The following is a 13,091-nucleotide window of genomic DNA, read 5'->3' as shown; positions in this document are numbered from 1 at the left end:
TGAAGGAACTAAACAGACTTTAGTTACATGGCCTTTTATTCCTTTGGGTTGCAATCGAATGTTGGGAAAACAATGGCAGGTTTAACTTAGAGATAAAAATTTCTCAGCACCAAAGTTTAAAATATTAAGTAGGAAGTTAAGGACACCAATGGTGTGGAGCCTTTCCAGTTCATACTTACGTATGAATTATGCAATATGCAACGAATAAATGATCTACATTTTACAGAATGTGAGATGGATAGCTCTTAACTGTTCACATTTGAGTAAAATGGTAAACCTTAGAGCATAGAGACTTTGAGAAAGCCACTCGTAATCTTTAGTTCCTAATTTATTCCTTGTAGAATGGGGCCAATATCCCTAGGTTCTGTGCTGAATGATAATCACTTCAAGTTTTACAATGCAGTTGTTTATTTCATTAAAGTAGTGCGTATTCATAGAAAATTCAGAAAATATAGAAGAAAGACATGATCTTTGTGCTATAATTCAAAGCTAACCCTCATTAATATTTGCAGCTAGTTTAAGTCAGCTGTGTATTACAGCTGTGCAGGGAGCTGTCGGGAATGGAAAGGCACTATCAGAAGTCGGTGGTGTCATGGAGGAGCAGACCATTATACAAGCAACTGCAGGCCTTGCAGTGAAGACCAAGTGCGACAAATGCTGTAACAGAGTGTAGGTGGCAGGGATTAATTCTAGCTCCGGGTATCTGGGAAGGTTTCATGGGCTTAGTACATTTATATCGCACCTGGAGGGATAAGTGGGATGATGGGAAGCTGAGATGGTGTGGGAGTGAGGGAGGCATTTCAGATCCAGGGAGGCAGCCTATGGTGAAGGCAGGAAGGAGATTTCATGTTCAGAGCACAATGTAGCTCAGTGTAACTTAAAGAATGCTGAAAGGTGAAGAGTAGGAGAGCACATTCTTGGCATCATTAGGGACTTTGAAAGATTCACTGATCCAGCCCCTGCCAGAACACCCACAACAGATTAATATTTTAAAAGTTTTCAATCTTCCTTGGCAATTACTGGAATACTCTATCATCCTAAGAGTCAAAAGTTTTCCTGGGAATTTGAATGTAAGGAGTTGTCTTCTTTTTTATTTTTCTTTTGGAGAAAAACTTGAATCAAAGTCATGGTGCTCTTAGTAAAATTGGTATTGAGTGAGAAGAATCAGTACATATTGGACTCTCTGGAAAGGTCTGTTGGTTGAGTAAATGAATGAATGTGTGACAATGAACATTTGTACTTTATGAAGTCTTGAAAAGAATCATAAGTTGAGCATCCAGGCAGAACTGTATGCCTCAGTTACTGTGGACTTGAACTGCTTGATCTCTCTCTGACATCTGTCACCTCCACAGGGGAAGTTAATATCGAAACCCTCTGAGTCCTTAGAAGGGAAAAGTGAAATTCTAACATGAGATTCTAAATGAATCTGCTTTAAAATGCTAAACACATGTGTATTGAACAAGGAGATATTAAAAGCCTTTCGTTTTCAACCTCTGGCTTTCTGTCTGCATGAAAGACATTCAAAGGTAGTGACTGATGACAATCATAACTACATACAGTATAATTTAATCCTTACGATGATGTTCATTGACTCTTCCCAAGAGAACCAGGTTACATTGGTTTTGTTTTGGCCACTGTTCTCTATATTTGGGTTGGTTCTGTTACCAGATCACCCACTGGTCTTTCATTATGGTTAAAATGCATTTGAGGGATCACAAATAGGGTGAGAGTGGTTGGGAGCAAAATCAAAAAATATTAAAATCTATAACTGGCTATAATCTAGTGAAAGTGCTGGCATTTCTAGTGAAATGATTATGCTGGCTTCAGTTGTAATTTCAAATGAGTCTGGTGATGATATTAAGAATATAGACAGATATGGTCAATGATCCACACTCCTGTGATATATATATATATCTCATGTAAAGAATATAGTTTAATGGATGCGGGTTTTGGAGTCAAACTGCCTACGTTCAACACTTGTTACTAGATGTGAAACGTTGGGCAAATTACCTTATCTCTCAGTAGCATTATCTGTAAAATGAGAAAAGAAGTAGAATCTCATAGGACTGTTGTGCAGAGTAAGTAAATTAATACATACAAAGCACTCAGGACAGGGCCTTACACATGTTGTAGTGCTTGTGTTTGCTATATTAACTGCTAGGTTGAGGAGCTGAGGCTCCTCCTGCCTCATTTTTTATGCTTGGCTTTGTGGGGTGGGTCGCTGTTACTGAAGCAAAGTTGCCACCTGCCTGTGCATCCTTTTCAGCCTGGGGAAAGATTTGCACCAGTAACCCAGAAGTGCAAGGCCTGATACCTTTGCTCAAAATCTGTCCCTAGGTCTGCAGGAACTCTGTGGCCATGATTCCCAGTAGAAATTGGGTTCCTTGCAATGGAAACAGTTTGAAACAAATGTGTCCTCAGTCTGTCTCCAGTTCCAAGAAGGACAGACAGACACTTGATTTTGTGATCTGCCTCATTTCAAATCACTGGGATGACTTCAAATGTCTGCCTAGGGCCAGAGTTTGCACCTTAATATGTTTTGGCAAGAAACATTTGGCATTTGAGTAATCTGTGTAAAAGAGCATCCCTGAGGATAAACATCTTCTCTACTACACATGAATGTAGAATTCTTTCTCTCTTAAATTTCCAGTCAGACCTTGCGAGGGGAGTTAAGTTGGGCCAGATAGCCAGAAGTCAGTGTTAAGCTACAGCACCCTTGCTCTAACCTCCCTTCTCTGTGTCATTTCTAAGAAATTGTAATTTTTTCTTTCTCATTGGCCACTGGTTGGTTGTCCTGTCCTCTACCTATTCACTGTCTCAAGCCTTTTTCCTGCCTTTCAGATCTGACTTCTAGTATGGGGAGACCTATGTGGAGTGGGTCCTTTTCCTTAAAATTATTTTTAAATTATTTCATTGGCTGCTGTGCTATGACAACACCATCTTGTTTTTTTTTTTAAATTCTTGCCACGAATGATGCCCTTCCCTCAAGGGCATACTCTGAGCTCTGAGGTAATGAATGCTTTTCAGGTTGATCATGTTCATCCCTTCAGGCTGAGAACACTTTCCAGAAATGCCCAAGATCTAAAGGACCTTGGCCAGCAGAAAAGGTAAACTTCTTGAAGTCAGTAGCCAAGAATAGGGGCAGCCACATGCTCTCCCTCTGGGATCCCAAGATAGTGCCACAACTCAGTACCATTCCACCCTCCACTGCTGGGAGAGAGGAGAGAATTTGCTTCATGTGTGCAGAATTCCCCCCAGGATCTTATTCCTCCCCTTTCTGCCCACCCTACCTCTCAAACAGAGTGATCGGTGCTTAAGTCAAAGAGGGTCTCTCTGGGGAATGCATGTTAATATCAGAAAAGGAGAGGAAGTCAGCCCGGCAGTGAGCAACCTTTACCCTTACATGGGTTCGGCCTCCTCAGCCTGCCCTTGTGGCATCCTGGGATTTTGGCAGCCTTATGGGTATCAGATTTTCACATGGATGAACTGTACTCTACAACTACTTCTGTGTGCTAGGAACCAAAACGCTTTCTTTGACATTGAAAATAGAGTTTTCTCCTTCTCACTGTTTTGGCCTACTCTGTTGCAAGGGAGATCCATTTTTCAGGGCCGTGAAACTCTTGTTTACTTCTTCATGGAGCTCTGTGTCTTTGAGGGCTACCAGGAGGTAGTGATGACATTTCAGAGAAAGCCCCTGGCAGCTCAGGTAGGCTGGGTAGGGATAGGTGCTTTTTGGTTCAATATTTTCAATTTGAGAAGGAATCCTTATATTCTTAGAAAGACTTCCTTGGTTATTTCTGGGCAGTAGGCTTGGTCATGGAGGCAAGAGGTTCTGCATTTCTTTTTCAAAGCAAAGGTGATGGTGCCATCTATGGAAACAACTTTTCCAAAGAGGTCCTTTTAATCATGAGGCATTTTGCTGTCTACCCTCCAGTGTGTGGGGAGGGAACAGCTTGGACTTCACGTAGAAAGGACCCCACAGTTGTTTCCACATAGCTGTTTCCTGCATTGGGCCAGAGCAAGTCTCCATGTCCTGAATATCTTCGGGAAGGATCATCTGCCACATAACCATCTGCAGGCATAAGTCAAGAGAAACTTTCAAGGAGCCTTAAGATTGCAAATGGGGGTTTTATGTCTTGGTTTAGGTGTGCCTTGATGCTTTTCCTGTCCAGCATGGACATTATGAGAGCAGCTGCAAAAATCCAAACGTGATTTTTCAGAATTTGGGTTGGGGGAGGTAAAAACTCAACCTGCTCAGCCCAGATTGATTGCAATGCTTTGCATAATAATTAATGATGTACAAGCTGTTGCCTAATGGGCAGTTTTTCTGTGTGTGCCCTTCAGTTCTGACTAGCTGGAGTCCTCCACGATCCTCCACGATTTAAGGCACTATCCCTTTCCTTTATGTGTCTTAGCCTTTGGGTAAAGCTGCTGTAGTCATTATTATCTTTCTTTGGTGGTTGTTTCTTCTTCTTTTTTTTTTCTTCTTTTTGTAGGTCATTCAGTGAAACCTATAGTTCTCATTGGGCACATAGGTCTTTGCTTCTTTTCTTGACCTTAACATTTAAAGAGAGAAGAATACTTTTTATATCTGAAAATCTCAACATCTCTGAGTGCTAGGCAGTGAGCAGTTGCCAGGGATAAATGATGCTGGAAAGAATTATCACTTCCTCTACGGCAGGTACTATTTCAACACTCCATGTATGTTAGCTCATTTAATTCTCTTAACTCTTTAAAGTAGGTTGTAATGTTCCTCCCATCTTATGGATGAGAAAATTGAGGCACAGAGAGGTTAAATAATTTATCTAAAGTAACCCAATTAATTAAGGAGTAAAGCTAGAATTATGGTGAAAGCTGTGCAGTGATCCTAGGAGAGAGGTACTATTATTTTCATGTTTTAATGAAGCCACTGAGGTTCAGGGAATTGTTGAAATTTAAGGCTTGTCTTAGCTCCAATGCAAGCTCTTGCCCAGTATACTCTACTGCTGTCTTTACTGTAAAAACGCCCTCATTTCTATCCCTTGGAGACCCTAGACTCCATTTAGTTGAGCAAGTATTTACTGAAAACCCACTCGGTTCTAGGTCTTATGCTGGGCACTATGTATGCAGGGATGATTTTTAAAAAATTTTATATCCTCTTATAGACGAGTCAGATCCTGCTGAATAATTCAATTAATTTTCCTTTTTGGGGAGTCCAGAGGTGCCTTTTGGTCTTGAGTACCATGCTGGTCACATGGAAACTAGTCAAACTAGATACTAATATCTGTTGGTTGGTAAAAGGTGATACACGTATGTCATTGAATAAGCAATTTTGTTCTACAAATCTTTGTGTTGGCTTCAGTTAGTTCCATGATGGGCTCATGTCCTACACTGGCCTGATTGATGAACCTAAATACAACTTTTAATAGGATGTCACTTTTGGTTTTATGACTGTCACTTTCCCATTTGAGGTAGTAGACTAAACAGTTTAAGAGCACAGGCATGGCCGGGCGCGGTGGCTCAGGCCTCTAATCCAAGCACTTTGGGAGGCCGAGGCGGGCGGATCACGAGGTCAGGAGATCGAGGCCATCCTGGCTAACACGGTGAAACCCCGTCTCTACTAAAAAATGCAAAACAAAATTACCTGGGCGTGGTGGCCGGCGCCTGTAGTCCCAGCTACTTGGGAAGCTGAGGCAGGAGAATGCCGTGAACCTGGGAGGTGGAGCTTGCAGTGAGCCGAGATCGCGCCACTGCACTCCAGCCTGGGCGACTGAGCGAGACTTAATATTATGTTGGGAAAATCATATAACTAGACATCAGGACATGTGGATTACTGTTCCAGCTCTGATATTCATTATTAACTACGTGAATATTGTCATGTCTTCTGATATCTCATTTTTCTCACAGGCAAAAGGATGAGGTTAGACTAAGTGATGGTTAAGATCACTTATAAAATCCTAGAGTTCATGGAAAACACAAACCATGACTAGTCCTTTTGGTCAATTTACGAGATTGGTTGTTGACTGTAGATAAATCCCTTAATTTTGTTGTCTTTGTTTTCTTGCCTTTCGAATGGCTTTGATAATTCCTGGTGTGCCTAATTTATAGAAATTCCATGAGGATTTAGTGAAATATTGGGAATATAAGTGCTCTGAATAATTAACGCATTACATGAACACAAGATATTATTCGTACTGAAAGTTAACAGAAAGATGTTGAGTTTCTCGTTACCTCCTTCCCTCCTCCCTCAAAAAAAAAAAAAAAAAAAAAAAAGACTTGAGTTAAAAAGGAGTTTGATCCTGGTCAGGCTGTTTCCTGGAGTTTATGGAACTCCTTGGAACTCTACAGGGTCAATAGGGGCTTTGTCCTGCTGCGGGTCAGTTTCCCACAGTTGGGGTAAGGCTGCCACACTTTTTCTCCTGACAACACTTTATCAAACACACCCGCCTCACAAAATGCGGCAATTCATTAGACAAAAGTGAGGTTTTGAGTTACAATAACCTCCACTTTGTTAAAAGCCCCCTCGGAATCTGAGATCTTCTCCGTAGGCCAGCAGACGTGCACGTGTCCCCTGGTTTACAAAGGCCTTATAAACTTAGCCTGATAAGTCATCCCCCAAATTCGTATGCCATGTCTGTCTCTCAGTGGGGATATTTTTAACTCCTCCTTCTAACTCCTCTCAGTTCCTTTAAGGAAGTGTAATCCGAAAGGGTCAGGCCCTTGGCTTTTACTTAGGGGAAAACTTTGAAAGAATTTCTGAGGCTCCCTCTGGGGTAGGGTTGGCTTTCCCCAAAAGAATTGGCCCTTCAGAGCGTCTTTGCCACATAAGGGCTTGTGTGAGGCCTCAGGCACCAGTTGACGGCCGTGTCTTCCCCACGACAGATGGTCAAGCTTTCAATTTCAGCAAGTGATCCACTGTTGAGGGGGCAGGCGGGGGACTCTGCCAGCATGCCAAGTGACAGGCCAGCTTACGGTAACAGAGATCTGGTGTGTGCCCGGCATAGCTTTTGTGCTAACGATGGGCTGCTGACAGGCGCCCTGTGCCGGCTCATCCTTGAGGCAGAAGATCCCCTGCTCCCTTGATTCTGTTTCTCCCTGGCAGAGCTGGTGTCCTCTTTGCCTGTCTTTCAAAATTCATTTTGGCACCAGATGGACCCCCTCATGGTGGCTAGCAGTTGTCTGACTTGAAGAAGTCAGAGGGTGTGCTGACAGCTCCTTCTAGCACAACCTGAATCTGGCTGTCGGGTCTGGGCTCAAATGGCTTAAACACACACAGGCGGCAAATATTACTAACCCTGGGGAAGAAAGCAGGGGGGCCCTCCGGAGGGAGAAGGGCAATGATGTCTGCCTCCATAATGTTCACATTGGTATTGTTTGTGGAAATCATGATACTAATAATTACTCTTAGTAGTTTGATTAGTCTTATTTACTCTTATTAGCAAAATTGCTGTTATAGTACGATTGCTATCAATGGTACAATTAGTATTAACATCATTACTGCACTACTTCTGTCATTACTAAAACTACTGCATCATGATGGTTAAGAGTACAGTCTCTGGAGCTACACTGTCTGAATTTGAATTGAACACTGAGGTTCAGGGAATTGTTGAAATTTACCCAGGCTTGTCTTAGCTCCAATGCAAGCTCTTGCCCAGTATACTCTACTGCTGTCTTTACTGTAAAAACGCCCTCATTTCTATCCCTTGGAGACCCTAGACTCCATTTAGTTGAGCAAGTACTTACTGAAAACCCACTCGGTTCTAGGTCTTATGCTGGGCACTATGTATGCAGGGATGATTTTTAAAAAATTTTATATCCTCTTATAGACGAGTCAGATCCTGCTGAGTAATTCAATTAATTTTCCTTTTTGGGGAGTCCAGAGGTGCCTTCCTAGCTTTTGGGCAAGTTATTTCACTTCTCTGAATCTCAGTTTCCTTATCTATAAAATGGGATTAATAGCAGAGGTTACTTAGGAGGGTTGTATGAGAAAATGGATTTGTTCTTAGCATTGAACTGAGCACAAGGTAAGCTCCCAATACACAGAAGCCATTTCTTTTTTTTTTTTTTTTTTTTGAGACGGAGTCTCGCTCTGTCGCCCCGGCTGGAGTGCAGTGGCCAGTTCTCAGCTCACTGTAAGCTCCGCCTCCCGGGTTTATGCCATTCTCCTGCCTCAGCCTCCAAGTAGCTGCGACTACAGGTGCCCGCCACTTCGCCCGGCTAGTTTTTTGTATTTTTTAGTAGAGACGGGGTTTCACCATGTTAGCCAGGATGGTCTCGATCTCCTGACCTCGTGATCCGCCCGTCTCGGCCTCCCAAAGTGCTGGGATTACAGGCTTGAGCCACCGCGCCCGGCTGAAGCCATTTCTTATGACTGCCGCCATCAGCGTACCTACCATGTATGTGTTACTCTGCCTTATCTCTTATTCACAATTTCCCCACACAGTAAGGCCTGTTATTATACCAGTTTATAGATAAGGAAAGTGTGGTGCAGAGAAGTTCAGCTCCTTATCCAAAGTCACACAGGTAGTACCTGTCAGAGCCAGGATATGAATCTCATTATTCTGGGTGTTTCTAATGACTGTGGCCTTTCACCATATCACACCCAGTCTTGTTGTCAATTTAGTGATAATCAGCCCTCTCCTGGTGTTCAAGGTAGCTTAGAAATATGCCCTTCTAACTGGTTGTTCTAGAAAGCAGCAGCCAGTTTTCATGTCTTCAGTGTCTATGGATATAGGATTGAACTCCATCAAGATATGAGGATCACAACTATTAGCTCCACTGTATTAAATAGTTTCTGAAAGCCATGCTGGGTAGATCAGCAGGGCTACCCAGCACTTGCCTTCTGAGAGCTCAGATCAATAAAACATTGCAAAGGCACTTAGGATTTGGGCCACTCCCTCAATCCCCTTCCTGTACCAAATCTATCATATTGAAAGTGGGCAGGAATCAGTGACTGGCTGATTGTCCTGTGCAAGGACAGTGTGGGTCTTGGTAATGGGAAAGGGGAGCTCAAAATCGGATTTTGTTTCACACAGCTGGGCTTCAGCAGTATTCTGTAAGCCATTTGTCTTGGACAAAAGGTTGATCAACTTTGGCTTCTGTGGAGAGAATCTGAAAGTAGTGGCAAGTGATTATTTACAGGCCTGCTTTCATTGATGGGCAGTCAAATGTTGCATGGTGTTAAAAAGTCATTTTAGGAAGATGTTTGCATTTTTAAATGTTACTCTTTTGGTTGAAAAAGCCATTGTTTGTCTCTAAAGAATGATTGCCACAACATACTCCCATCTTGGCAGATTCTAAGAGACCAGGGAGGAGAGGGATTCATCTGGGACTTCTCTCAGTTTCATGTTCAGAAATTGGCTGAACTCTGTATATCTTCGTGTAGTGCCCTTGTTATAGAGGACCCCAGTGTTACGTGATTGACAGACATTGCAGTCAGAGCCAAATTCAGACTGAGGCATCATGGGGTGATAGTTCTTCATAATCTATTTGTGTTGAGGTGGGGATTTTACTCCAGTGTGGACTTGAAGTGGAAGAAAGGGGAAGAGAATTGAATTACAACAAGAATTCAGTTGACCAGCATTTTAATGCATTTTGATATTTTTAGGGAACCTTTGGGCCTGAAATCCACAAGCACATCACATCTAGGCCTGGTAGTAAAAGAGATGGCAAAACTTAGGTATCTTTGGAAATACTTCTTTTCCCAAACCTGGGCAGGTAGAGGGTTTAATTACAGGTGGCAGACATGATTGCCTGAATATGACACTTTTAGTAGCTGCTGCTTTTCCGTGATAGACTTTAACAACTGTGATGGTTACATAAGAAATAACTCAGAAAGTTATAGGGTGACCATATAATTTATCACCCACACTGAGACATTTTTGAGAGTTAAAGTAGGCACTATTAATACATACACCAGTATGGCTGGTATAAACTGGGATTTTTCTTGGCAAATTAGGACCTTTGGTCACCCTAGCAAGTAAAACCCATGAATCTCACTATAGAAGCAATTCAGAAACCAAGGTGGCAGTGAGGCAGGAAAATCTATTCAGTCACAGCTAGCTCTTGTCTACAGCAGACAGTTAAAAAAAAAAAAAAACATTCAGGAGCTATTTGAGAAGTCAAAGGAGTTTATTTTGTGAATTTTCCTTATTTCTCATGGGTACTACTAATTGAAACATTTTACTTGACAGACTAAGATAAAAAATGTTTACCAAATCCTTGTGCTCATCCACCATGTATTTGCCAGGTCATCATCTGTGAGTTTATAGGGCTTAAATTCCATGTTGTTGTTGAGGACCATGAGTAATTCTCAGACAGTTATGTCCAATTGGAACCTATCTTAAATTATGATGAAAGCCTTCCCTCTGTATGAGTGAAAATACTTCCTTGGAGCTTAATTCCTCTGTGAGATCTGTTGGCAGTGCTGAGAGTGTTTGTGTCATGAGGAAGATCCAGCGTGGATACAAAACAAAGGCTAAGGCCACAGATTAAATACTGGCTCTAACACCATGCTGAATATTTCAGAAAACATGTAAAGAGAATCAAATGCACAACCCAGGGGTGACTTACCTCTTTTTTCCCTCCCATGTCAGAAACCGAAATGCTAACCATGATGATTTGTTTCTTCACAGGTTCTTCTTGAAATTCTTCCTCAAATGTAACCAAAATTGCCTAAAGAATGCAGGAAACCCACGTGACATGCGGAGATTCCAGGTGGGTCTGACTTGTCTTTCTTGAATCTCAATAATGGCATGAATATCAGGACAGGATAAAAAAGTCTTAGGCAGAAGATATGTAGTTGTTTTCCCAGAGGCAAAGAGCAGCTGAGGCCGTGGGTCCCCCAGGTATCTGCAATCTAGGAGTTGTTTAGAAGAGAGAAGAGTGGAAACTGTACCACCTGTGCTCACTGGTTGCGACAATGGTGTTCTTTGAGTCTAGTTTTGGCTTCCTGAATGGACTCACACGCCTAAACCCCCAAAGATTAAGTAAAGTAAATAGAAATGATGAATTCTTTGCCTAAAATTTTGTATGTAGAAAACCAGCACATACGAATAAAGAGGCAGGGTGCAGTGGCTCATGCCTGTAATCCCAGCACTTTGGGAGGCTGAGGTGGGCAGATTGAGGTTAAGAGTTCAAGACCAGCCTGGCCAACATGGTGAAACTCCAACCCTACAGAAAAATACAAAAGTTAGCTGGATGTGGTGAATTTGCCTGTTGTCCCACCTACTCGGGTGGCTGAGGTAGGAAGATCACTAGAAACCAGGAGGTGGAGGTTGCAGCTGAGATCATGCCACTGCACTCCAGCCTGGGTAACGGAGTAAGACCCTATACCACCCACCAAAAAATCAAAACAGCAACAACAACAACAAAAACAGTAAAGATTACAACTGGTAAAACTGCTCTGCTTTACAGTTACGGTTTTCTCTTCCTTTGCTTCTCTCTGCTCACCTCTTCCAATCTTGGAAATTGTTAGTGGTAGCTGCCTATTGTAAATGGGCAGAGATGTTAGGAAGCATAACATCTCTAAAATGATATGGATAACAGTTCTGTTTCAGAAATGTCCTTAATTATACATTTACTAAAGGAAGAGGACTCACAAACAAATGCATTTACTTCTTTTTTTTTTTTTTTTTTTTTTTTTTGAGACGGAGTCTCGCTCTGTCACCCAGGCTGGAGTGCAGTGGCACCATCTCGGCTCACTGCAAGCTCCGCCTCCCGGGTTCACGCCATTCTCCTGCCTCAGCCTCCCCAGTAGCTGGGACTACAGGTGCCTGCCACCACGCCCGGCTAATTTTTTGTGTTTTTAGTAGAGACGGGGTTTCACCAAGTTAGCCAGGATGGTCTCGATCTCCTGACCTTGTGATCCGCCCGCCTTGGCCTCCCAAAGTGCTGGGATTACAGGTGTGAGCCACTGCGCCTGGCCTGTGAGCCACTGCGCCCAGCCGCATTTACTTCTAAGACACAAAATGGTACTTGGATTTTAGGAAAGGTTGTTGAGTCTAGACGTGGTGCTTCTCAAACTTAAAAGTGCTGAAAATCCTCTGAGGATCTTTTTAAAATACTAATAGAGGTCTGGGGTGGGACTGGAATTCTGCATTCCTAACAAGCTCCTGTATGATGCCAAAGCAGTGGCCCACACTTTGAGTTGCAAAGTTTTAGACCCTTGTGCTACTCTCCACCTAATGGCATGGCTAAATTATTTGCACGGTCAATGTTAGTTTCCCTGTCAGAGCAACGATCCATTTATGTATGCTCATATGGTCCATCAGGGAAACAGCATGGTGTTTAAAGTATGCTTTTAAGTATATTTCGTCAGCTTTAAGTGTAGATTGAAATGTATGATCTCTGAGAGGATCTTGAAAAATGTTAGCTGCACCTTCATTCTCTGATGGGAAAAAGGAAAGATGATCTTGAGCATTGATTGGGGACGTCAATATCTCTTAGTCTCCAAGATGATTTATTTTAAGGAGGTGAGACTTACTAGTCTCATTAAAGAACAAATGCCGTAGAAAAAAAGTCACGTCTCCTGAGATTCTGAGGTATTTCTTTAAAATCATCATCTTGGCCTCACCACCTTTTGTCTTGACACACAAGAATGGGGAGGTTTCTTTTTTTTTTTGAGATGGAGTGTCACTCTGTTGCCCAGACTGGAGTGCAGTGGCGTGATCTCGGCTCACTGCAAGCTCCGCCTCCTGGGTTCACACCATTCTCCTGCCTCAGCCTCCAAAGTAGCTGGGACTACAGGTGCCCACCACCATGCCTGGCTAATTTTTTTGTATTTTTAGTAGAGACAGGGTTTCACCATGTTAGCCAGGGTGGTCTCGATCTCCTGACCTCATGATCCACTTGTCTTGGCCTCCCAAAGTGCTGGAATTACAGGCGTGAACCACCATGCCCAGTCAGGAATGGGGAGGTTTCTAGTTTCTTGGAAAATGTTTCCTCTGGTCATCTTCTGACTTCAAACTTGGTGTTCTCATTCCCATAGACGATTTTTTTGCGTTATGTTTGAGTCAGCTTTGCAATTAAGCTGGCAAAACCACACATGTGGTGCTATAAGTGTGTGTTGCTTAGGGTCTCCCTACATGAGGCTGAAGTTTGGAACAAACTGT

The 13,091-nt window shown here is 42.6% G+C and overlaps 1 protein-coding gene across 13 annotated transcripts in view; it reads left to right on the top strand.

The window, feature by feature from the left end:
* The window catches only part of EBF1 (EBF transcription factor 1), a 408,048-nt gene that overhangs the window by 250,370 nt on the left and 144,587 nt on the right, over positions 1-13,091 (top strand). For all 13 annotated transcript variants that reach the window (XM_030927380.1, XM_010372552.2, XM_030927378.1 and 10 more), the window contains exon 7: positions 10,614-10,695. In XM_030927380.1, coding sequence (XP_030783240.1) covers positions 10,614-10,695 — 82 coding nt within the window. The remainder of the gene's footprint in view (positions 1-10,613; positions 10,696-13,091) is intronic.

The sequence above is a fragment of the Rhinopithecus roxellana genome, chromosome 3, assembly GCF_007565055.1.
Source record: "Rhinopithecus roxellana isolate Shanxi Qingling chromosome 3, ASM756505v1, whole genome shotgun sequence".
NCBI classification, from domain to species: Eukaryota; Metazoa; Chordata; class Mammalia; order Primates; family Cercopithecidae; genus Rhinopithecus; species Rhinopithecus roxellana.
The sequence above is the reverse complement of the archived record's forward strand: the minus strand, read 5'-3'. Positions and strand labels throughout refer to the sequence as shown.